Here is a 27233-nt window from a genome sequence, read left to right as displayed (position 1 = left end):
CCGAACGGAACCAGTAAAAGAGGCGAAGAAGAGTGACTTCAGCATGTAGCTGTGAGGAGGAGGATTTCAACCGTACTTGAAAAAGTAAAGTTTTAGCTAATTAAAATTGGCTAGGAAGAACCTTTGGACTTCTCTTATTGTTCAGAAAGGGTCATCCCGTTTTCAGCAAAAAGGGCAAATTAACTGAAAATGCGGGATCGTACCAAAGAGCTGGGCAATGTAAGTTTCTAGTGTATCATTATAATGTTAACTGACTGACTGACTAACTAACTAACCAAACGATCGTTAGTAATTAGCCGCCTGTTTAATTTGTATCCTCTACCATTAATTTTGGCATAGCGTCCTACGTTGCTTGTATGATTACCTGCTACTTAAAAATTAATTGAACTCACAGTTCTGGGACGCGGCGATCCCGGGGATCTCCCGTATAAATATCACTGGGTTACTAAAGTGCGGTTACGGTCCAAACTAAGCTGCGGGTCAGTTTGCAGTGTAGTCGGTGCTGAACCGCCGTCGTGGGTGTGAGTGGGCCAGATCAGCCCCGTGTTTTCCACTCGGTCCGGAGGAAACGCCTTGATCGGTCCCTGTTTAATCACCCGGGTATGGTATGGCAGGGATGGGCATGCACATTGAAGCGCCTGATGTCAGATAACCCCAGCCGAGAAGCAACGTTGGCTTTGCTGGAGCGATTTAGCGCATCGCATCTATTGGTAGCAAACCAGTTATAAATGTCGTTGTAATTCCGATGAGTAACGTTGTAAAAGTTTTGGATATGAAACTAGGTATGGAACAGTGTGTCTAACTTCTGCTTTACGTATTAGTTTTTATTTTTTCTGTTTCGTTTTTGGGAATTACTTCTGATACCGCAATTACATATATCTTGTGCTTTCAGACCAGTTTAAACTTGAATTAAACTGTCAGCGACAGTCAATTGGTTACATATCGCGTCCGTCTGATTGGCATATTAAGTCAGTAAGTGCAAGCTCAAGTTGAAACGGGGGTATCAGGCAGAATGCGTGTCCCTCGGAGTAAATGTCATGTTTTACATGTGTACATTTGTGTGCAATTATTCTAAATGGCAACGGGTGATCTATTATGCGTTCATATATTTTCAGCTGGTATCTTTACACCATATAAATCTATGCTGGTCCCTGCCATCATTGGACACTTAGTAGAGGCTTTTTACTTAATGCACTCGCCATTAATAAACTCCTTATAAACCAACATATTTATTGCAAGACATGTCTTCCAGACATGTCAGGGTATCAGTCATAGTTATTGAGCTCAGATCATATTTTTTTTTACTTTTAAAAGTGGCAGCTTTTTATTGTGGGGCTGTGTGTGTTTCAGTGGGTTAAGATGCCGTGCCTATAATAATAAGATCACCAGTTCAAATAACAAGATTGGCAGAGTGGCTTCACCATTGCACCCTTGAGCAAGGTCCTCAGTTACTCCAGGAATTGTCTGATCATGTATTTTGAATTGTGCGTTGCTGTGGAGAACTAAATAAATAAATTGTAATTGTAATCACCTGTTTGTACGCAACTGTAGAAAGATTTTACCACCTTTTTGATACCTGTAAATATAGAAACTTGTGTGTGGTTGAATGTGTTACTGTCAGATTAGCACTTAAATGTGTCCCTTTTACAGTGTAAACAGGTCAGACTTGGTGTCTGTGTACAGATTAGCTAGCAGACCACAATACCACCTTTCAGTGCAAGAACTGCAAACATCTTGGCAAAACCAGCAAAACGATATCCTTCTATGCATCTTCCAACCACAGCTGCAGGTCACAACTGCATAGCTGTGTAATATTGTTTACAAATGCAATAGTCAGTGTTTGCAGTAAAGAACATTTTAGCACATGAAAAACAACTTTACCACCACCCTTTTTCTTCTGCAGTTTCCTTTTTGCCTGAGCTGCTCATTCTGTGAATTTTTGAAACCAGCCTTTGATCTGGTTTGGCTATGCCATCATAGGTTAACTCTGAAGGCTTCTGCTAAATGTCAGGTCTGCCTGTTAGGCAATGTGGAGCTTGTGAATGTTGCTACATAAACACGGATGTTGCTATGACCCCATTCAAAAATGATCTAGTAGTGTTCCTGAGAAACCTTCTGTAAAAGCTTCAGATTATGAATGCAGCTGAAACAATGTTAAGATGGCTTTGATTAAAGTAATGGAGGGAGTGGTCACTATGGGTGTTTTTCCACCGCACCAGGTACCGAACTTTTGGTACTTCGAGAAATAACCGAAAGTACGGTACTTCAAGGTGTTGGTTTTCCACTGATGTAAAAACTGGTACCAGCGCCAAATGACATCATGGCATGAGGTGGGGTTTTTTGTAGTGAAATCGAAAAATGGCTGTAGTATACTGTAGGGCTGGATGATGTACAATATTAGTACAAACATTGCATGTTATGTACATGCAATTCTTGCATTACTAGTCAGCTATATTAAAATAAGGCTTTTTCTTACAATCAGTTCTGTATTGTTAAACTTTTGCTTTGCAAATATTTTTACTGTTACTTTATCATAGGAAAAAAAATCTTAGCAAGCTTTGCAATTTAAATTATTCCTTTTAATAAAGTGTTTAAAAATCAGTTTAAAGTTTACCTCCGTCTGTTTTGCATGAGTGCTGAGTATATTTTCCGAGACAATCGTAATCATTTTCATCCTCACCGTTTAAATCACTCGAAGACTGGTTTGTGAGAAATTTATGAACTCCTTTTTTGTTTTATAAATACGCTAATATTTATTTCAACAAAATCACATCCCTAGGACAGCATGCTCTATGCCTGCTGTATTAGTATATTGAACAAAATGCTTTTTAATTTCGTGTCATACCATCCGGATCTTTTTGTTGTATCTGATCTTATGAACAAATAAAAAAAAAATTCTTTACTTCATTTATCATTATTTTCTGAGTTCGCAACTGTTTTCAAGGTGGCGTTTGATTTGTGTTTCAGCGGCAGGCTATTTGCATAACCAGTTGACAAAGAGAACATTTCCAGTCCCTCCCCAAAGTACTGAAGTACCAAAATAGTACCCCAGCTGGTTTGGCACTTTTGGTACTGGTACTCAGAAGTCAATGGAAAAGCAAAAGTACGGTACCTGGTGCAGTGGATAAGCACCCTATCTAGTCATCCAGCAGAGTCAGGCAGGGTGCAGACAGCTTGCTTAGGACTGGATCTGCCTTTATTGCAGCTGTCTGGCTGCTTGGAACAGGATGAGCTGAGTCCAGATGTTCCTCAGCAAGAGATAAGGGAGTAATCAGTCAGATGTAATGCAGGATAATAGCAAATAAAAAGATGAGGCTGGATTTATAAAATGTCCATAAGGGAGATCTGCGCATCAGTACCAAAATAAGGCAGTGAGCACTGAATGTTTATTGACCAAAGGGGATTGGTATTGACTGCTTGGTTCTACGCCTGTCACAATTATTAAATAATCGCCTGATTGCAATAATTTCAGATGACCACGGTTATTTTGCATAATCGCTTGAATCATCTGCATTCATCTGTAAAAAAATAGCTGGATGAGACAGAACTGCCATTTCTATCACTATTTCCATGTCGTGTAATGTGACTGGTGCTCTTTAATGAAATCATCTTGTTGTGCTTCTGAACCGATCTGTGCTACCTGCGCTATTTACCTCGCACGTCTGTACATGCTCAGCATTACACTTCACGGCGAATTTTATGATTGTGCCCGATTTGTACCACTTTGTTTCACAACATTTTCACGACCCAACCTGATCCCATTCAAATTTCTTGCCACTACATCAGGTTCCCTGTTCGGGCTGCTTGTGAGCGATTTCCACCAGCCCAGAATGGGATATTTAGCCAGATATTACGATTCTGGATTCTTTATGTTCTCTGACTGTTTAATAAAAGTTCTGCATAGTCCCTGCACTGTTAATCGGTCTTGTTGCGGTGAGATGACTGTATATACAGGTGGTCACATAACTGGTACACAAGTATGCATTCCCCATATAAAGCGATACGTGCAGCAATTTCCTGTTGCAGCAACACAAATTGGTATTTACATTATGTGCATTTGCACTATGACAAGAAATCACAGTAATTTTTAGCCTTTATACTGCGAAAGAAGTGCAAATTAGCCACACAACAGTTCAAATGCACGGTAATTTGTCATACCAGTGCAAATGCACATAATGTACATTCAAAATTGCATTGCTACAACAAGGAATTGCAGCGCCCATCACTTTTAATGATACTGCACTTATGTGCACTATTATATAAATGTCCCTAACAGTTGTCACTATTATGCTGCAGCAAATTCAGTATATTATGCCAGTAGTAGAAAGAACCTAGAAAGTAATTAGATTGCTGTGAATGTAGACAATAAGCTTTGCCCTAAAATGGCTGGATGAATGGATCGGGCGATGCAGACGTGAGGTAAAATTGATCAGGTAGTGACGACACCAAGATTTTAAACTTATTTGTTAATGTCATATCTGCCCTATACAATTTTTGTGTGTGTGTGTGTGTGTGTTCCAGTATTCAACATTAAATTCTTCATAAGGTGTATATGTCTTATTTAGCTATGATTTGGTTAACTCTAGGCTGATAGTGTTATAAAATGAACAGAAGCTGGGTTCCACCTTCTTATCTGCAGTCATCCATATGACAGTGTTGAGCTGTTTTTGTGTTAAGTCTTGTTGGCATCTTGTTAATGGGGCTGCAGGGGTGTGTGTGATGAGCCAGATACAGGACTGATGGTCAGGGTAAAATCTCCTGCAGCTGCAGTCTGCGTAATCTGAAGACGCTTTAGACAAGCATTTACACAGCCTGACTGCTGAGCATTATGCTATTCATGCAAGACTAGACTGATGAGTGCACTGACCTGCCAGCCGTCGGCATTCATAGGCTGCTTTTTCTCACCCTGACTGTATTCCGCAGATGGAAGAGAGCCGATCTGCCCGTGTTTCTAATGTAAGAATCAGCTGCTAGGGTCTTTTACTGATGTGTGCACAGGGATTAACCTTAAATTTTCAGTAATTTCATTGTTATTAACACATATTTCTGCACACGCATGGAAATTCTCGGTCATCCCACTCCTCAGGTCTGTCGTACACTTTTTAAGGAAACTTAAATATGGTGATTAACACCGAGGTTAAAAATAATATTGCCATGGGGCAGCATGTATAACAAGTCTGACTGCTATCAACCAAGGGAGCGGCTGTTTACTGAAATTATAAGAACAATCAGAAAGGAATCCTTCATTAGTGTTGCTTTATTGACTTAGATGTTTTAATCATTGCTGAATTGCAAGAAGACATACAGGTGCCCAACAAAACTCCTTTCCATAATATGCAGAGGAAAATAGTTTCTTGTACCTTACATGGGATTTTCAGTTATAGATAGAGCTGGGCGATATGTCCTAAAAATAAAATCTCAGATTTTTTTTCACAGTAAATCCGATTTTCGATTTTAATCGATTTTCCCTCCCTTACTCAAAATCAAACTACAGATGACAAATAAATGGTTCAAAACAAGATTTAACTTTATTTTATTTTTTTTTACTTTAGAGTTAAAGTGCAATCTGACAAGCCAAAACAGATGCTTGTGAGATGGCAGACCACGCCATTGTAAACACTTTTAGAAACTTGTAAAAACTTTTAGCATGTTAATAAATCCCGGCTTTTCCACTGTATGTATGGGCACCATGTCTTTCGCAGTATACATGGCGACCGCGTTTATCGCCTCCCACCGTGCCCCATTCTTATCATATGGCACACAGTTCGAAAACGTGTCAGGGATGGTTTCTTGCTTAACTTTGGATGTTGTGCTGGTGCTGTGTGTATTTTCATTTCGCTGGGAGCTGCACTTCTCCCACTCCGCTGCGTGCCTCTGCTTTAGGTGCTGGAATAAATTTGTCGTGCTGCTTTTGGTGCTCGCGTGTAAAATAATAAAATCGATTTTCATAAAAACACATCGTCCTGAACTGTAAATTCGAATTAATCGATAAAATCGATTTATCGCCCACCTCTAGTTATAGACAATTACTTTGTTAGCTTTGGGTGTATGAGATTCCTTTAAACAATTGCCTGGTGTTTGAGTGATGAGCAGATCTCCCCAAAGGCGGAGTGTGGAGAAGCAGCGTCAGCAGCAGCTACATCGCCGACTGGCTCTTGCTTCGTCCTGTTTGCGGTGTGCTTCAGTAGAGCTCTTGGCCTGTCCTGATTGATCTGTGCGATGGCTGCCCTGCTCTGCTTATTCTGCTAATTGTCACCCCACATGCTTTCCAGGAGAATGTGACTTACCTGAAAGGTCAATCTGCTCAGCTGCTCTGTCTGCTTCTTGCAAAAATGTCTGCCAGGGGAGTTTTCAAGTGCAATGGTACTTTTTGCTCTGTTGATTTCATGACCAGGACATATTCAAACTCGCCATTAAAATACCAAGTGACCTTTTACATGTATGTAATGGTGCACTTGTGTGGAAATTTTCCACCTGTGTATGTATTATCCTATGGAAAACGAAAGATTGGGTCACGAGGCAGGTATTATAATGAAGTATAAATACCTGAGCAGTGAATGAGCTCACAAAATCACTTGTCCTCCACTATGGCAAATAGCTGATCGTTCAGTTCAATCATCTCCATTTTTTAAAGCAGTTGTGTCTTTAGCGCTGGTGCTAGTAACTTTGGATGTTAACAGTTTAAATATCAGCCAAGATTGTTACTAGGGATGCACCGAAATGAAATTCTTGGCCGAAGCCGAATAATAATGAAATGCTTGGCCGAAGGCCGAATACCGAACGCGGTGTTTCGCATTTTTTTCCATTTATTTTGCCAATTTTTTTTTTGCCAAAATTTGCTTTTTACTATTTTGTGTTGCTTTTCAGAGAAACAAATCAAATAACAAAAATACAATTTCAAAATATTTATTTAACACTGAACATTTTTTTTTTTTAACATTCCAGCAGATATTATACAAACAAAGCACAATATAATCATCCAATGCGATGAATTCCATTATCCTTTTAGTAATACCTTTAGCTTTGGCACTGTCATTGGCAAACTTTTTTGCCTTTTCTAAGAAGTCAGCCACAGATGGAGTGGGTGTCCTAGGACTGGGAGGAGCTACTTTCCTTTTCGCTGCTGCTGTTGCCGTAGCCGCCGCCGTGTCTTTCTCGTACTCTGCATGATGTTCGGGGTGTCTTGATTTTAAGTGATAAATTAAGCTTGAAGTGCTGTACGTTTTTGCAAATGCACCCCCTCTGGACAATTCAGCAGAACAGTGTCTGCAAACGGCCGTTTTTGCCTCTTTCTCTGACACTTTAAAGTGCTTCCACACTGCTGACATGTTTGCTGCATAAAGCGCGCGCCTCTCACTCTACGTGGGTTACTATTTGAACGCGTCATTAAAAATGTCATTGTTCGGCAAAATTTATTCTGCCTTTCTTGCACAGAACAGTTAAATTGGTACTTAAGTCCATAAAGGGGGCATTTCAGGAATTCCACGTTGCCATGAGCAGACAGGTATGATGACACAGCTGAACAGGGAGAACAGGGAGATCTGTCAGTTCTGTAGCTTGACCAGGACAATGCATATGGCTCAATTCCACACACTCTGGTATAGCTGACTTTGATGAAGCATCATATACCCCTTAGACTCAGACAGCCTAAAACGAAAATTGCCCAATGTCAGCCACCCATCAGACTATTTATGTATGACATGAAAGTCACCACAGAGTCAGTCCCAGGATGTTACTGGATCCTACAGGGGTTTGAAAAGTTAATGGGGGTGGGTGTGGATGCAATTCAAACCAGCCAAATCTAGATTAGGAGTGCTGTGGAGGGGGAATGTGGATGACCAGTTCCATTTCAGTGTAGCAGGTACTACCAACCATCAGAGAAGTCTGTTAAGAGCTTATGCAAAGTGTTCGAACACCCTGAAGGGCGCACAACCTTGGATACCTATTGAGTTGGATGGCTGGCTGAGATCAGTGGACCAGCTGTACCAACACAACATTATTCAAAGAATCCTGTAGCCACTCCTGGTTTACAAAATACCAGTTTTGACAGTTGAGACCTTGGAGAGGGAAGTAGCCACCTCCAGAGATTGCAAGCAGCCTGAGCAGTATTCTTTTATATGGCCATCAAAATAATCAGCAACTGCCACTCAAGTCCTTGGACGAGGAGTTCAAGTTCCCAAGAGCCAGGGAAGTCTTGCAGTACAGAGGGTCAAGCCACCCGAAAAAAGCCAGAACTGACATAAAGCTGAGGACTGGCAGGAAGGTGAGGGCGGGCGAAGCGGATTTGCAAGCAGATACTTCCCTTTGCAGGATTATTTAAATAAATTTATTACTACTATTGAAATGGCCAAAAAAGCACCATTGAGAACTGGGAAAAAAATAGCCAAGTGCCAGTCAGAGGGATGCAAAGCAGTCAAAGCTGGCAAACTATTCAAACATCACCATACAATCCAATGTTTTGTGGCAAATCGCTAAAGAAGACTGAAGACGCATCTGGAGAAAAGACGACCCAACTTAACTGCCAAAAAATGTGCTTCAAGTTAAAGGGGAGACTTCCAGAAACTCTTTGGCATCAAAACTGCAATCTTAACAGAATCTCTATAAGTACTAGGTGCAGTGCCCTACGTGACAATGCTAAGGTTACAAAGGCTGAAACATGAGCTGAGTAACTCGATAAGACACAAGCAAAAATGTCAAAAATGGGCATGAACATGTCTCAAGACTGTTGACTTTAGAAAGGTTTTGTGGACAAATGAGACTTGATGGAGCCGATGGATGGGCGCCTCCTTCAAGCACCGCCAGGGTGGTGGAGGAGTGATGGCGTTAGCTGCTATTATTGGCGATAAACTTGTTGGACCTTTCAAACGTGCAGATGGTGTAAAAATCAACTACAAGGGCCTTAGTCAACAGATTTTCCAAGGTGGCAGCAGTGTCTGGGAGGTGGTCCAACTGCTTCAGTTAATATAGGACGTGATCAAATCAAAAACTTGACTGACTCAATGGACAACAGACTGTATAGAACAGCCAATAGTTTGTTATTCCTTTATATAGACTGAATAAGTTTATTTCTGTTGATGGTGAAGAGAGAAGAATCCACTTAGTTTCTTATTCCCTAATAATTGTGCACACCGATAAGCGTTTGTTTTATTATTTTTGTTTGTGACAGACTAATGTAACATTTTCTCTCTAAATTTCACTTTTATATGTCTGCCCAGCTTTTGCTATAAATTATCTCTGGGAATAGTACTTGCCTAATAATCCTACACATGGTATATTGTTAGGATGCCTGAGTTTTTGGTGAGCTTAATAGGTATGTTTACCCTTTCTGAGAGATGGATGTGAAATAATACTATAAGAAACCTTCTTTAGTGATAGATAGATATAGATAGATAGGTTTGCCATCAAGGCTCTTTATCTAAGCCATCATTAAACTCTCAGCCTTCTGTGTCTGTCGAATGCGCCTGCTCGCCTGTTGACTGAGGGCGAGGTCATTCGCTATGCTATACGTAGTCTTACTCGCGTTTTGGAGGTTTGGCTCTGCATACACCTTGTGGTTGCTGTCAGTTACTCTGGCTCACAGCTTCAGTGTCTTGGGTTTCGTCCGTCTTCCTCCTGTACCATCTTTGTTCTGGTCATTGCCTCACTGCTCTTGAGCACTCTGTACTTGCTCAGTATTAATACTTAAGGCTTCCCATCATTTCCCCACTATAAACCTGATATGAACACTGTGTTTGCAGTTTTTGTCAAAAAAAGAAGCCGCTGCGTAATTGCAGACATGATTTTGAACATTAGGGCTTTGCATACAGGCTCTTATTGGTAAATGAAAATCGATGGCTGTGTGGCCTGCCTCTGTCTCTGCCTCTCTCTCTGTCTCTGCCTCTCTCTCTGTCTCTGCCTCTCTGCCTCTGTCATCTTTCATTTGGATGGGTGGGATGACAAATGAAGTGTACAGTCCCACCCCAACACCCCCCCCCCCATGTAAACATTACAATTGGTGGGTTTTTTGGTGGGGAGGATGTAAGTCTTACTGTAAATGCATTGTTCCATCAGACTTCTACAACAGCAAAGCTTGTTTCCTTCTTGTTGTTCTGTGTTAGTAGGAGCATGTATTTCTGTACACAAACGCAGGCTGTCTTCGTCCCACCTGCTTGGTCCATCTTAATACCTCATGCTGCCCGATCGCTGCAGTATCCCGCTAACTCCAGTGCTTACACTGTTGCTCTTCTCCTTTTAGACTGCTGAGAGCTCCGATGAGGACGAGGAGGGCAAAGCCCTCATGAAGGGCTCGGATGCAGGTAAAGAAGGAAAGGAGGAAAAAGAGCTGTTCTTCCAGAGGGTATGTGCGCCGCATCTTTCTGATTCCTGCTTCGTGTGAACATGCAGGCTTCCTGCCTCCCCCTCAGTGACCAATTAGAGGAACATTCCCTTCCAGTTTGATACAGATGTATCAGACCCTGTCCAATATTCGGAATTCTTTCGCAACTTTTAAAATTTTTGAATTTGGAGATTTACTGTTTGTTTTTCTTTTATTTAAAAAAAAAAAAAAAGTTTCTGTATTGTGACTTGTCTCAATTCACACTTGCATTACTAATGGTACCATCAATAGCTCCTTTTAAAATAACCACCTTCTGATGTTTTCTTTACATTTTTAAATGGTCCCACCATTTGTTGCTGTTCCCATACAAATATATTTTGTGCTGAGCTGACCCTGTCGTGCTTACTTAGTTTTAGGGGTTTGTCACTCTGTTAACTGATTCAGAGCTAGGATGTTTTGCATAATGGACAAACGGCCAAGGAGCAGTCAACTTTGCAGCACAGCAGAGTGTTCACTCCACATCAGTGTAGGCATGAAATCTGCTTTACATTCACGTTTACCCTGCGATGGGTTGCTGCCATGTTCTGGGAATAGGCTCCCGATCCCTGCCACCCTGTTTAGGACAAGCCGGACGGATGGATTTTTATTCATTTACAGTTGCTTTTCTTCAAAGCAACAAACAAGTGAGGAAAGCTTGAGGTCAGGAGGACTCAACCAGCTTTCCCAGAGCAGGACGCCACAGTGATATCAATACTCTAGCTTTGTGGGATTCGAACCCACAAACTTTAGGACCTGGTCACAGATCTCCAACTGGCTGAGCTACTCGCATTAACCTATATTTTTTTCCTGTTTATTTTATTTCTATTTAAACAAAATGCTCACGTCACGTGAATGGATATTGGCTATTTCTTATCGATGGCCCCATCACTAAAGAATTTATGGTACATTTTTAAGCGAAAGTTTCTTTACTGAACAGTGCTGTTTCCAATTTGATTCTATGAAGGAAAGAAGAAAAATCACATTTCCTTTCACAGTTATTACTGTGTAATGATCCTGACTGTTGATGAAGTTGAATTAATTAAAATGCATGACTTGTGAATCATTTGTGCCTGCAGTTAAATCGGTCTTTCGGTCTGTCTGCTGTGTAATAAAGATGCCGGTTGATGATGCATTATTTCCTAAACAGCTACACAATTTATTAGAGACTTTTGTTTAAATGTGGATTATTACTGAAAAACTATTGCAGTGATCTTCCTGAATTGCTGATACATTTTTGTGATTAATGTTAGTCGTTTGTAAGTCCAGCATAGAACTTTCAGCAATGTTTTGCAGAATCTTCAGTGCAGATGCCCTCTGCCTTGCATGGCTTTACATGTAGGCCTTTAATATTTTTTTATTTTAAGGAACTTGTGGATACTGTGGGCTGAAACGCGTCGTATTCATTGAAAACTGAGTATGTTGGCTTACACAGTGCCGTTAGCACGCTGAAGGTCAGGCCAACGCTCTCTGCGTGTGACTGTTACAAACCTAAGGTGATAATTAACGCCACACCCCTTTACTTGTTTTAGGTACGAGAAATTCAGGAGGGGTTGGAGTCCTTGAGAAAGAAGGTGTCTGACCTGGAGAACAAGCAGAAGACTGTGCTGGGAGTCGCGCTGCCTGAAGATGGTTTGTACGCACACCAGAAATGTCAAAGCACTTTGCACTTCGTCTATCTTTACTTCTATGAATCCGCGTTACTTGTCGCGTGCAGTTCTTTGTGTAGGGTTTGAGAGCACTGGGATCATTCTCAAGCATGACAGAAACAGATTTTCGGTAGTAAATGACTACAATCAATTTCATTTAAAAATGCCCCCCCCCCCCCAAAGAAAAAGGAAAAAAAACAAATAAATTAAAATAGAAGGCCTGACTGCGGGGTGGTAGAATATTGGATGGTTCTGGTTAAATGTATCAAAGATGTAATTTAGAAAGTTTTCTATAGTGTTGTATGTAGTTCATATAGTACCCTGCCTCGTTTGATGCAGCAGTGACCTTGTCCTTTTAACCTCGTTCTGTTAACTGGGATTTCCAGCCACTATGTGAGCTGCCTTTCAATCCAGCCGGCTCCCAGTTAGGCTTCAGTGTGTCACGCCTTGTAATGGGTGCAGTCTGGGATTCACCTGAGTGACGGGTGTATATTACACTTTGTGCAGTTGAAACACAATAGTATAAATCACTATTTAGTTCACTAGCTAAGTGCATAAATGACTGTTCCTTCCTATCGACTTCAGTAATTGCCCAGGCACTATTGATAATATATCTAAATATAGATGAATGAGGCTGAGTGTATTATTGATCTTAAAAACCCCCATTATGGAAATGACTGTGCTGTACTTCTGGTAATTCTATTTTTAATGTTATACCACAAGGGTTCCCAACAAGAACATATAAAGGTGTGATTCTTTGGCAAGGTCATGTCTCTACGTAGCAAGCTTTTTTAGGTAACAGTGTTCCTGTATTTGTGTTTTCTGACGTCAGCTCTGCAGTACTTTGCGGAATATACCAGTATCATTCACGTTTCAGTCAGGGAGTAACTTTGGTAGAGTTAAAATCTTCTTCAGATTCTTTGGTCAGCCAGATAATGCAGTTACATTACAGGATCTTTCCAGCCTCCAGGTAAAACATAAACAAAAGAACAGAATCTTTTTCATCTTTTTCCAGCCTTAATGATTAGTTGATTATTGGTTATTATCCTGTTTTTAATTAGGCTTCTTTCAGTTATGGGTCCAATTCTTTGCTTCAGTTTTATAGTCTGTTCACTGAGTACAAGCTTTATCCTGTAACTTTAATTCTCCAATTTTTATTAATAACTTTCTTGTTATTTAGCTAACAGGATTCTGTCTGGAGCCACAGTTGATAACCTCACATTAGGACCTTACGTGTGATAACTATGGATTTAATGTGTTAATTTTTTTTCCCTCTCTGTCACATTATAAAAAGGTTCTTCTGTTGCAGATGTAGGAATATTAGCTTAGGTAAATTTTAATATCTCCACCAATGTATAGGGAAATTAAGTTTTAATTATTATTTAATGATGATTATTAACTAATTGTTATGCCGAATGGTTGGTTCCTCCAAACTCTGCTGCGGAATCCCTGTGGGTCCGTTAATGTGAGACTTAAATGGGATTCACTAATTACCAGTATCGCTTAGTAACCTGGGTTAGTAGGCTCATCCAGCGAGCTGCATCACCAGGTAATGTAAATGACTGGTAGCGAAGCTCCCCTCACGGCCGATGAGAGAGAGTGTCGTGATATTTCAGGCGAGTTTGAGGTTTGAGCATAGTAGCCAGTTCGCACAGAGGCAGAGATTACTGTGAGCACTCAATGAACGGAGGCTGTAGTTGTGTAAAAGACATGCATTTATTCCTAACTAACACTACAGCTAACATAAGACAGACATTACACTTAACATAAACAACAAACACGAAATAAAACCAAACAAAATGTAATGTTTATTGTGGGGTTGGTATAACATATTAAATGGGAATTTTTTGGCAAAAACCATCAGACAGCATAAAAAGTTTAGTAACTCATAAATGCATAAAATATACAGTACTCACTGATAGTCTTGGTGTTTACTTAATTCAGTAAAAATGTGGCAAGTTTATTGGTTTTATAATAAAAATAATCACTTCATTAAATTTTTTACAAAAAATGTCACATCAGTTCTTGATGAATTTGTATGGCTGGTTTTTTTTTTTCTTTCTTTTTTAAGCATGTGAATTATTTTCTTTTTTCGGACAACCCAACCTTGGTAGGATTAAATAAGTTCCTCTTTCTTTTCGGTGCTTCAGGACATTATGAACCCTTGACTTTGGAATGGCAATGTTCCACACAGACATTTGTGTCAAAACGTTTTTTTAACTGACTGGATTCAGTTCTGCCCTGTGGTGGGTTGGTGCCCCATGCTGGGTTGTTTCTTGTCTTGTGCCTGTAGCCTCGAGGGAAGGTGCCACATCCCTTGACCTGAATTGCTTAAGCGGTTACAGGGGATTGATTTGTGGGTGGGTGGGTAGATGGATTCAGTTTGGTTTTTGCGATTTTGCTATGTATTGCAGTGTTAGTCATTGGCTCCCAAACACATACTAGACACTAATGTTTGGTGTTTGTAAAGGTGTTACTAATTGAAAAGCACCCAATGATTAATTAACTTTTCAGCTCAAAAGAGCTGTGTTCCACCACTTCTTCATGAGCTGATTTAAGTGTTCCGCATATAAAACGACCCCCCCCCCCCCCCCTACTTTTTGGCAACTATCTTTAGAAGAAAAGTTTCTGGAATACCAATTTTTACCTTTTATAAAGGAAAAGAAATGTATTTGACAAGAACATATACGTTAGCCAGCAACAACAGCCAATCAGATTACAATAAGCATATAAAACGGCAAACATTCCAAATAACAAATGTAATGGGTTTTTTTTTTTGGGGGGGGGGGGGGTGCGGTTAGATAATAAATATTGCAAACTCCATAGCCCTTGAGGGCACGGAATCTTTTTTGTGGAGCAGAACCACATGAAGAGGGTAAAAAAAACCTATTGCGGAGAAAGGTTGAGCCATTTTAATGAATTATGTGACAGTTCTTTTCAAATGGATGTTGCTATCAGCAGCACAGCCAGGGAAGCCAACAATTTCCAGGAGACTCAGGGATCCTCACTAAAGATGCACTGCTGGAGCTGCCAGCTCTCACGCATCTGGTGTCTCATGCTTTTTAACACTCACTCTGACGCAGGAAATCTTACAGCAAATCTCTGTTACAGTAAGTCGAAAGTCGAAACACTCCTTACAAAATATCGTATTTGGCGCCATCTTTTACCTTTTTTTTCCTTAGACCCCCAATATAAGACGACACCAGTTTTTTGGTTTTGAGGGGAAAAAACACCCTGTGTTATATTTGGGTCAACACAGTATTTGGTTTTCAGTTTCTTACGACTTGAAATAAATGTTTTAGTTAAAACTATTGGTTGTTTCTAATGTGATTATATTATTTGTGAACAATAAAATTTAATAAAGGAGTGATTTTTGTTATGAAACCAATATATTTGCAACATTATTACTGAATTAAGCAAGCTTCCCAAGACGTTCTGTGAGCACTGTATGTACAGTGCAGACCTGGAGGATGCTATTTGCTGCCACTTTCACATGTTTAGTGCCATCTATGGTGTCCCCTTCATGTGAGATGATGTGTCCTACAGAGCAAGAGAATGTGATGAGAGGTTTTAATGAACGTCCTCCTTGTGGAGAGTGCCTATGCCCTTCCAGTGGTCTAAGCAGCCCCTATGGGTGCCCTTCCAGTGGAAAAGGGAGCCAATATGAATTGTCCACTATGCCACCCCTTCATGAAGTGTCCCAAAGGTTGCCCTTTCCAGTGGAGAAAATAGGCTGCAGTGCTGTAAAAGGAACTCAAGTGGCGAGAACATGAAGTGCCCAAACAGGTGCCCTTCCAGTGGATAAAATGTGATCCAGTGCTGTTCAGGTTGTCCGTTCACGTGTGAGAATGTGAGGAGCTGTAAATGCAAAGTAGTGCTATATAAGGTACCATATGGGTGCCTTTCCAGTGGATAAACCTCATGAAGTGGCCTTGGAAGTGAGCAAAGATGATGAAGTGCTCTTGTAACAGAGAGAAACATGTCTCTGATCGGTGTCCTTCCAGTGACGCAAATGAAACACGGTGCCCCACTTTGACAGGCAATGAAATAATGTACCAGCTAGGTGCTCCTATATGTAGGTTAATGTGAATCTAGGTTGTCTCTGTTGTTGACAAAACATTAGTTGATTAATCTTAATCGGGTATTAAGATGACTTCACCATACATAGCACAGCATTCTACCGGGGGAGGGTGGGAGTGGACAGTCACTCAGTGGGTGGTGCTCTTATTTTTTCACCCCTGCCCTTCAAATAGAGTCACCACTGCTGTAATCTGACAATCATTTGTTCCCTTTTAAGCTTTTTTTTGGATATTGGACTATGTGCAGCTTATCCACATATGATCCAACATCAGATTTTTGAAGATGAAAATAAATTGGTCCCTTTGTTGGCAAAACATATAGGAGGTACTCAAGGCTGAGTCAGTGTTGGGGAGGGGTTAATTAATGTCATATCACGAGATGTCTTGGTAAATTTTAAATTCCTTTTTTTCATGATTTGTTTCAGTGAGTGTCAATAGCTTGATGAGTGTAAAGAATGCTTTAAAATGGTGTTCAGTCACATTTGTAATATGTGTCTGTGTGTGTGTGTGTGTGTCTGTGTGTGTGTGTGTGTGTGTGTGTGTATGTATGTATGTATGCATGTATGCATGTATGCATGTATGCATGTATGCATGTATGCATGCATGTATGCATGCATGCATGCATGCTACCAGTCAAAAGTTTTTGCACACAGAGATTTTCTACATTTGCATGTTGCTCATTTAACATTTATCAAAAATGCACTCAATATTTTTTGCTAACATACATTTAAAGTGTGTTCACCATTTGAGTACCTTCATTAGCAAGAAAATCTCATATTTTATTTGTAAAAGTAACCTCCTCTAGCTGTTATAACAGCAGAGAAAATTCAAGGCATTCTTTCTACAAGGGGCATTAAATCCTGCTCTGCATGGGATGAAACCGTTAACTACTGCACTTAAAGCTCAGCTTAGAATTTGAGAGAGAGAGAGAGAGAGAGCATATTCTATTATTTCTGCTCAGTAGTAATGGCACTGTAATGTACACTGTCTTCCTTTGGCATTAATATTACACACGGTGTTTGTCATTAAGGTATGAAGAAGGAACTGCAGACCATCAGAGATGAAATCAAAACGACAGCCTCCCAGATCCAGAAGAAGCTGAAGCGTGAGTTTCCCATCGCAGCTGCACAGCTCTGCTTAATCACTACTTTCATTTGTCCCTGTGTTGCACTTCCATGTGCAGTGGAGCATCAGCTTGCATTAGTACTGAACTGAGCACTGCACACAGAATAATGTGCATCAGGCTGCAGTGGAGCATCTGCTTGCATTAGTGCTGAACTGAGCACTGCACGCAGAATAATGCGTGTCAGGCTGCGGTGGAGCGTCAGCTTGCATTAGTGCGGAGCTAAGCACTGCACGCAGAATAATGCGCATCAGGCTGCTTGCATTAGTGCTGAACTGAGCACTGCACACAGAATAATGCGTGTCAGGCTGCAGTGGATCGTTAGCTTGCATTAGTGCTGAGCAATGCACACAGAATAATGCATGTCAGGCTGCAGTGGAGCGTTAGCTTGCATTAGTGCTGAGCTAAGCACTGCACGCAGAATAATGCGCATCAGGCTGCTTGCATTAGTGCTGAACTGAGCACTGCACACAGAATAATGCGTGTCAGGCTGCAGTGGAGCGTTAGCTTGCATTAGTGCTGAGCAATGCACACAGAATAATGCGTGTCAGGCTGCGGTGGAGCGTCAGCTTGCATTAGTGCTGAGCTAAGCACTGCACGCAGAATAATGCGCATCAGGCTGCTTGCATTAGTGCTGAACTGAGCACTGCACACAGAATAATACGTGTCAGGCTGCAGTGGAGCGTTAGCTTGCATTAGTGCTGAGCACTGCACACAGAATAATGCGTGTCAGGCTGCAGTGGAGCGTTAGCTTGCATTAGTGCTGAGCACTGCACACAGAATAATGCGTGTCAGGCTGCAGTGGAGCGTTAGCTTGCATTAGTGCTGAGCACTGCACACAGAATAATGCGTGTCAGGCTGCAGTGGAGCGTTAGCTTGCATTAGTGCTGAGCACTGCACGCAGAATAATGCGTGTCAGGCTGCGGTGGAGCGTCAGCTTGCATTAGTGCTGAGCTAAGCACTGCACGCAGAATAATGCGCATCAGGCTGCTTGCATTAGTGCTGAACTGAGCACTGCACACAGAATAATGCGTGTCAGGCTGCAGTGGAGCGTTAGCTTGCATTAGTGCTGAGAACTGCACACAGAATAATGCGTGTCAGGCTGCAGTGGATCGTTAGCTTGCATTAGTGCTGAGCAATGCACACAGAATAATGCGTGTCAGGCTGCAGTGGAGCGTTAGCTTGCATTAGTGCTGAGCTAAGCACTGCACGCAGAATAATGCGCATCAGGCTGCTTGCATTAGTGCTGAACTGAGCACTGCACACAGAATAATGCGTGTCAGGCTGCAGTGGAGCGTTAGCTTGCATTAGTGCTGAGCACTGCACACAGAATAATGCGTGTCAGGCTGCAGTGGAGCGTTAGCTTGCATTAGTGCTGAGCACTGCACACAGAATAATGCGCGTCAGGCTGCGGTGGAGCGTCAGCTTGAATTAGTGCTGAACTGAGTGCTGGTTAAACAACTTTATGGATGTTTGTGAATTTGATTGTAACTATGGCATGAAAGTTCTTGGGGGTCCAAGCAGTGAGGCTGGCTATATCAATTTAGTTTTTTTTTTGTTTTTTTTATATGGTCCAACTGTGTGAATGTTGCTTGTTCATTCACCAAAAACAGGATAATTGTAAACGTATGTTAACATTTGTGTTGCAGTTATTGAACCAAAAAAAGAGGATACTGAGGATGGGAAATATGTACCTATTAATTTAAGGATGCAGAAAACACAGGTAACTGCTTAAACCATTGTAATGTCCTTGTCTGCATTTTCACAAGCTTCCATGACTCTATCATCCCTGCTTGTCGTAGTTCTCATGCTTGTCTCTCTCCCCCCAGCACGGAGTCCTTTCCCGGGAGTTTGTCGAGGTGATGGGCCGATGTAACACCATACAGGCTCAGTACCGAGATCGGAACGTGGAGAGGATACAGCGACAACTCAAAATAAGTGAGTCCGTGTGTCTGATGTTCTGTGCTTCCTCTGTAAGCCATGGTTATCCACTGTGCTTCAGTGATCTGGGAGGGACTCCTGCGGATCGTTACTGTCAGGTTGATTTTTCCATTAAGGACCTGGTATCCTTAACATGCTGCTTCGGGTTCTGCTTCAGCACACCTATGAGAAACACACCAAGTATGTGTGAGTGTCCTTCTGGAACATCTCAGTCACATTTCAGAAATATTGATTCCAGAGCTGAGCTCCTTAAAGTGGAATATTGTTTGAAATAACCAAACAAGCCTCACCAAGAGGCATGTGATGAGCTTCACTATCCATCCATTTTCTCTAACTTGTACATAAATGTGACTTAATAATCCTGCAGATTGATTTTAGGTTGTCTTGGAGTATAAATTTGGGCCATTCATGTTTTTAAATCTTCGTGAATATAGGCATGTTTGTATCGCAAGAACACAAAGGGAAACTAGTTTGGGTCCAGAGTGAATGAAAACTTCCTAATGGAACTAAATGAAAATTTTTGCAAATGGCTTCTTCTCATTTCTTCTGTGTTTTCAAGTTTGCATTTTGAGGGAAGCTAATTCCTTATTGGTGACCACTGCACAGGCCTATATCTGCCTGGTCTGTTGTGCTTTAACTCTCAGGTTGATGTTCTAACATGTTCCAGCATTGCCCTAAACAGCTGTCTGGTACAGCAGCTCTGTGAACCTGTTTTTGTCTGTGTCTACATTTTTCATGAAAGTCTTTATCAGTTCCAGGTTTAAAACAAGGCTATTTTTACAGCTGCCAAGTGACGGTGAGGGTGCTCAGGTCCACAAGAACGGAGTTAAACCTGTTCTTCATGAGATTCAGTGGCTATGAGCCAGTCCAGGTCATCTCAAGTATGAATACAATTTAATACAAGCAAATCGGGTGGACCCAGATGGGACCAGCCCAATGATGATCCAAGCATGCGATCCACCTAGTGGGATTTTTAAACACATGTTCACCCTTTCTGTGAGCTTGGAGAAGGTGTATAAGATGATGAGTAAAGCACATGTCGTATTAGATGATGCACTGATCTATTGCTACATGCATAGAGTGGGCAGCAAGGGCAGAAACCAATGTTTGATTTTTCCCAGTACTTTCCAGCCTTTCTATTGGTTGGTGCCCCTACAGTTTTCTGCCTCACTAGCAGAAAACTGATGTTTATGATGGACGTGGTGGTGAGCAAGGCAGGGTCTCTCCTGTGTTAGGTTCTTTGGCTTTATTTGGTTTGGATTAAAGAAGATTAAAAAGGCTGTCAGTCTGATAGAGCTTGTACCTCACTTGGCTGGAAACCATCTTCTGTCCCAATCTCCCCCACCCTCTGCCCCCTTGGTTTATGTTCCTAACCCCCTACCCTAACCCAATGTGACACTAACCAAAATAATTGGTTGCAAGGTGGGTAGGCCGACCATGAGATTTGAACTGATAAACTTCTGATGACGGACATTGAGTGCTAACTGACAGAGCCACAGGCTTCCCCAATTTTTGGATGTGATTGAGTCATTATTTGATCTTCTGTGTTGGACTGATAGCTACGTTGAAGGATGAAGCTGTTTTTTTTTTTTTCTTTTTTAAAAATCTACACTGATGAAATGGTGTGTTGTGAATGGAAATCAGTAGCTCTCTATGCAAGTCTTAGACCAGGGCTATTCAAATCATGGCCCTCAAGGGCCGAACACTGCCAGCTGTCCTGCTTTCCTTTACCTGTGAGCCTCGTGTGAAGCCTCTGGTCAGTCAGAATTGGTAATTAAACTGAAAACAAGGCCTGGATTTGGAATCGAGGGCCAGATTTAAATGGGGGGGGGGGTCTTGGACAGTCAAATTAAGTTGCATATTCATAAAAGTTGCTGTCGTACCGCGTGTTGTTTTCATGCCATATGAGCTCTGTAGGACTTGCTGGAATTTCCATCAGCTATTACAAGAAACACTTCTGGTTGCTGTCGTTTTTGTGCAGTTTCATGCACCTGCAGATTCGGTCATGTCACCTCTCAGTAGTGCTCAATTCTGGTGCAATGGAGTGATATTCTTTAGATGTTTAAGGGGTGTGCGATTTAGCAAATGATCCCGGTCCTGATGCAGCAAGCTGTGAAGTCCCCAACACTACCAGTGACGATTTTATGGCCTGTGACCAAAACTTCAGTTTTCCACTGTGTTCCCCTCTCAGCGGGCAGCAACGTAGAAGATGAGGAGCTGGACAGAATGCTGGAGAGCGGACAGACAGATGTCTTTACACAGAACGTGAGTGTTTATTTGCCCACTAAGGTTGTTTTTCCACCCCACCAAGTACTGTACCTTTGGTACAGTACTTTCGTGTTTCCACTGACTACTGGTCGAATACCAGTACCATAGGTTCCAGTACTGAAAGTGCCAGACCAGCTGGGGTACTTCTTTCGTAGCTCGGTACTTTAGGGTGGGACTTCAAACGCTTTCTTTGCTCAATTGGTTAGGCAAATAGCCTGCCGCTGAAACACAATACAAACGCTGCCTTGAAAACAACAGAAAATAATGATAAACAAAGTAAAAAGAATAAATTAATCCGCTTTGATCGTAAGAACATATACAACAAAAAGATCCGGATGGTATGACAAGAAATTAAAAGGTATTTTGTTGAATATACCAATACAGAAGGCATAGAGCGTGCTGTTGATGATGTAATAAATATTGGGCTATTTATAAAACATAAAAGGAGTTCATAAATTTCTCACAAACCCATCTAGGAATGCTTTGAACAAGGATGAAAATGATTATGATTGTCTCGGAGAACACATGCAGCGCTCATGCAAAGGCAGGGGGGGTAAACTTTAAACTGGTTTTTAAACATAAGAATCCATTTTTCCTTTTATAATAAAAATTTCAAAGCTTGCTAAGTGTTTTGTTTTGTTGATGTAAGAATTGTATGTGCATAACATGTGATGGTGGTATTAATACTGCACATCGCCAAGCCGTATAATATACTACAGGCATTTTTCAAATTTAATGCAAAATACCCTGCTGTCATTCAGTGCCGGTACTAATTTGTACGCCAGTGGAAAACCAACACCTTGAAGTACCAAACTTTTCATACTTTCTTGAAGTACATTTGGTACTTCCCCATATCAAATGTATGGTACCTGGTGCGGTGGAAAAACCATATACCAATATTATCTGGCACCTGCATGCGTTTTGTTCATTTTTTAAGCATGAGCAGTTGTATTAAACCATAAGCTATACATAAACCCTCAAATGTACATTAGGGGGTGCAATTGCGTCCCCTACTGGTCAGATGAAAAAGCTATTTGAATGTATTTAATAAAAAATAAATTATGTTGTAATGTAGGGGTGGGTGGTACACCAGTGTCATTACTGGTGTGATTGTGCGCCACGACATGGATTGCACTCTAATGTTAACATCATGTGAAATTAACAGCCTAATTATAAAAAATAACAGCCTATATTTTTTATTTATTTATTTAGTATTTTATTATCTTCAAAGCTTCGGTTGTAGTCTGAATACTTGTCCTTATATGCTATATGTAAGAAGTTTATATGGAAAGTGTGATTTTTTTTATTAAACACACTCTGCCGACCTGTCATGATAGCAAATTAACAAATTCAAAGTACTGGGGGTCTTCAGGTTACGTCGTCTCGACATACAATGTTTCTAGTTTGACGCTCACTCCCACATACTTTTTTAAAATGGAGACATGAGTGTTTCAGCTTACGCCATTAGCGTCGTACTTACTGATTACATGGCCGAACTACTTTGGTTGTGCGCGGCAAAAGAATACACGGTATCGCGACGTATGAGTGCGGGAGTTGGTGTCTCCCAGTATGCTTACCTACGCCATTTTGGACTGTTAAAAGCGCGAGTGTTACGTTTGTGAAGAGGAAAGCCATCACGATCGAAGAGAAATTAGCCATTGAAAAGAGATCGGAAAAAGGCTGTGTTTCGACTTACACCCAAATTCGGGTTACGTCACTGTTATAGGAACAGAACTGTGTGGTAACCCGAGGACGACCCTGTAAACAGTGTGTTAGATTATTGACGTAAGTGATTAAGGACTGCCAATGTCTGCAGAATTTGTCTGTCAACCCCCATACAGAGAATTCATTTTTTTTCCAATTACAAAAAATGGCATCCCTCAACCAAGAAGTTCATCATGGCAGCAAGATGTTTTCTTGTATATTAGAGGGATTCTGTGACAGGCAGTCAGGGAGGTTTAATAAAAAAGCTTCTTTTACTTGTTCAGTTAGTTCTAATATGTCTAAAATCCAAAATCTGTAGCAGTGTCTGTGTGTCTGATGTGTCTGTGATGCGTCTGGTTCCTTTAGCTTCTGAATGATGCCAAAGCCACCAAGCAGGCCTTAAACGAGATTGAGACTCGGCATGATGAAATCCTTAAACTGGAGAGGAGCATCCGGGACCTGCACGACATGTTCCAGTACCTGGCACTGGAAGTTGAAGCCCAGGTGAGAGTGAGAGAGAGAATGTACTGGAGGATTCTGACACGACAAATTATTAATCACTCTTTGTAAGAAAAGCCATTTCAGCAGCATGAACTAAGAGGGTGTGTCTCTGCCATGTGTAGGGAGAGATGGTAGACCGCATCGAGGCCAACATTGTGCAGTCCACCAACTACGTGGAGAACGCTGTAGCGGATACGGAGCAAGCGGTCACCAACCAGCGGAAAGCCCGCAAGGTGCGTGGTTATGGGTGAAGGTCATGCGAACTCGGAGGAAATCGATGCCCTGGAGGAAACGACAGAGCAGCCCACTCACCTTTGACTGACCTGTGCTTTTTGTGTTTTTTTGCAGAAGAAGATTTGGATCGCACTGTGCCTTCTTATTCTGCTGGTTATAGTGGGGATAATATTAGCGTTGTCTCTTGCCGGTTGAGACGTGAGTGTCCCCCTCCCCCAAGTTGAACTGAAGAAACATCACACATGCATTTATTGCGCATCACAATTATTGCATGATGCTAATTTTTTATTATTTTTTTGCCTTTATGTTGAAAGATTAATGGATATACTTAGTGTTCATTTTCTCATTTGATTTTTTTTTATTATTAAATATTGTTTGCATTCTGGAAAAAGGAATTAGTTTTTCCAAGCTAAAATATATTTATGTAAAAACTTCTTGTAACAGTTTGCGAACATCCCGGTTTCACACAGCCTCTCCTGTGGTCCTGTGGTGTTTTTTTAATGATTCATCCTGGGTGTTCCCTGTATTTATCTCTGCCTTTTTCTTTTTGCAGTGTCTTCATAGTACCTCCAATTACTGAACCTTGACGTGACTGGAGAGAAACAGGTCCAGTCATACTGACACAATACTGACCCGTTTGCACAAGTTTTCTTCTACGTATTTCTGGGCACAGGACCTGTACAGTCTTTTCTTTCACATGCCTTTCAACCTAAGACTCGCACTGATACTCTTAGACATGCTTGTAAAAAAAATTGAGCCCACTGACACTTTATAGTAGGCTGTCCTCAGGAACAAAAGTAGAATTCATTTGTTAATAATGAATGGTTTTTGCAGTCAGGCTCTGTTACCCCTGTGGACACTGTTAGGAATTGACTTTGTGTCAGTGGTTGGCTGGCTGCATTTTTTTTTTTTTTATAAGGAGGACAAAGAACTTCTGTAAAATCATCCAAATTTTATCAGTTGTTCCTTGGTTAGTTTTATAAATGATATATTACGCATAATGCTTTAGAATTTGCCTTGCCAGGTTTTATGCATTTGAAACATACAACCTCTAGACCGCTTCATTGCTGTAATAATACATTTTATATTTTCAGCAATAGCTGGTTTTTAAAAAGTTAAAGATGTGTTGTGCCTTAGAAGGAAAGAATATGAACCAGACTCCTCTGGTGTTTTGCATTTCTTGGGGGTTCCTGTATGTTTTTCTGAATTTAATTGAAGTTCCCCTTCACATTTTCAGTTTTTAATAGCTACTGTAAAATTGTTGGAGCCCACTGAGAATTATTGTGACAGAACTTCATGGGGCTGTCCAGACCCTTGGCTGGGGTTTGACATAAAATATTTAGATGAGATATTATTTAAAAGAAAGGCCCGATACCTTTTTAAAGTCAGTTTAATTATTATATATTTTTTTTAATATAAATGTTGTGTGTTGTGTCTTAGGTCCTTGTTTTTATTCCAACAGTCCTGAGAATTAGTGGTAATCCATTTTTCCCCCTTTTCAGTATCATACTACTTTTGTTTGAAATAAAAAAAAAAACACTGATGTAAGTACCTTAATTTGATGGTAATCATTTTTATTGATATTTATGAACCTGCACAACCACAGTGTTCAGAGGTGTTAAACATGTTAAACTTCATTTATGAAATTTAACCCACATTTGAATATTAAAAGCCCCCCTTATAAATTAAATGCATATTAATCTTCTTGGTGTGACATGATTGTAATATGGATTGCCAATTTTTACCATTTTCAGTTTTTTTCTGGCCCTCCACTGAAATGCCAGTGAGAGTTTGGGGGGGGGGGCGCTGTCTCATTGTTATAGGGTATAACCTGTGTCTCAAGTCCTGCTTTAGGATTCAGAATAGTAGTTTGATATTCATAATTTGGGTTGAATTGCTTCCTGACCATGTGACATCTGTCAGTTTTTAGCAGTGTGCCTGTAACCACATATGGAAAGATGCACCAGAAAGTTCATAAGATAATCAAGTACAAAAGCACTTTGGTGGCTGTGGTCAAACTCTATACTTCAGAAACCAGTGGTTCTGTTTTGAGGCCCAGTTAAAAAGTACTTTTTTAAATTGTCGTTATAATTTTATTTTTTTAACAGGAATCTGTTATACTGAGTATTCAGCTAACAGTAAATCACACATCTGTCACTGCATCTGTCTCAAAATATTGATACATTGGAACATGGCACTTGTTTTAAAAATTTTAATATTTTATGGTATATTATATTTTCAAATATTTAATTCTGAATTACTTTGGCAGGTGATATTTATGCTCGTGACATCCGTAAACATCAAGACACAATCCACTGATACTTTACCCCCCTTTTGCCCAAAGAATTACTTAGTACTAAAACTAAAAAATGTACTAAAAACCTTGCATCCATCCATTCAACATCTATTATAAAATATATGAAGTACTAGCTTTTTAATAGTGTGGACTGTGAGTGATTTTTTTTAATAGTTCATTAATCATTATACAACAGGACACTTCCTAACACAATCGTGACCCATTTAATTGTCAAAGGATGAGGGACCAGAAGATGGCAGTGTTGGATAAACTGCATAAAGTTTTCACTTCTGATGCAGGATAAACAAGTAACTATTTGAAATTTACAGAGACTTATTAAATCTGCTCCTCTATTTTTAGCAACTATATATCCAGCTACTTTTATTATCTGTGTATGTATGCAGTTATAGGTCAAGGCAGGTGGATTGTCTGATCTTTAAACACCAGAGAGGGAAGACAATAATGGATGTCTGGAAGTGGCATTGTACTGGGTGTGTGTGTGTGTGTACCTTTAATCCTTAATATGTCCTATTGTACAACATTAACAACATTGGACAATGAAACTGAAATGGGCTAATAGTGTTTGAGGTTTCACGCCTGTATACTTGCAGCCTGGTGGTTAATCTTCACTGATTCCATCATTAATAATGGAGTATGAAAGTTGGATTAGCAGAGCAATAGCACAGCACACAACATAATGGGACATATATCAGAGCTCAAAAGAGGACAAATTGTTAGTGTGCGGCTCGCTGGTGCATTTGTGACCAGGGCAGTAAGTCTTTGTGGTGTATCGAGAGCCATGGTATAAAGGCTAATGTCAGCATACCACCACGAAGGACGGACCACATCCAACAGGAGTTACTGTGGATGCAAGAGGAAGCTGTCAAAGGAATGTTCGAGTACTAACCCGGATTATATCCAAAAAACATAAAATTGCACCTGCCCTACTCACTGCAGAATCATATGTGCACCTCAACTCTCCTGTTTCTACCAAAACTCTTCACTGGGAGCTCCACAGGGTCCGTATTCATGGTCAGGCTGCTATACCAAACCTTTGGACACTCATGCCAATTCCAAATGTCTGTTT

General features: G+C 40.7%; 1 protein-coding gene across 1 annotated transcript; it reads left to right on the top strand.

Annotated features, from left to right (window-relative positions):
* Positions 1-25407, top strand: stx4 (syntaxin 4). Its single transcript, XM_023828268.2, has 11 exons — positions 1-219; positions 10235-10336; positions 11884-11983; positions 17110-17184; positions 18852-18925; positions 19032-19140; positions 21335-21408; positions 23482-23619; positions 23739-23849; positions 23965-24048; positions 24404-25407. Exons 1-10 carry the CDS (start codon positions 190-192, stop codon positions 24043-24045), a joined length of 894 nt encoding a protein of 297 aa, XP_023684036.1. The 5' UTR covers positions 1-189; the 3' UTR covers positions 24046-24048; positions 24404-25407.
* Positions 25408-27233: the final 1826 nt, after the last annotated feature.

This window comes from Paramormyrops kingsleyae, chromosome 20 (genome assembly GCF_048594095.1).
Source record: "Paramormyrops kingsleyae isolate MSU_618 chromosome 20, PKINGS_0.4, whole genome shotgun sequence".
In the NCBI taxonomy this organism is placed as follows: Eukaryota; Metazoa; Chordata; class Actinopteri; order Osteoglossiformes; family Mormyridae; genus Paramormyrops; species Paramormyrops kingsleyae.
The sequence above is the reverse complement of the archived record's forward strand: the minus strand, read 5'-3'. Positions and strand labels throughout refer to the sequence as shown.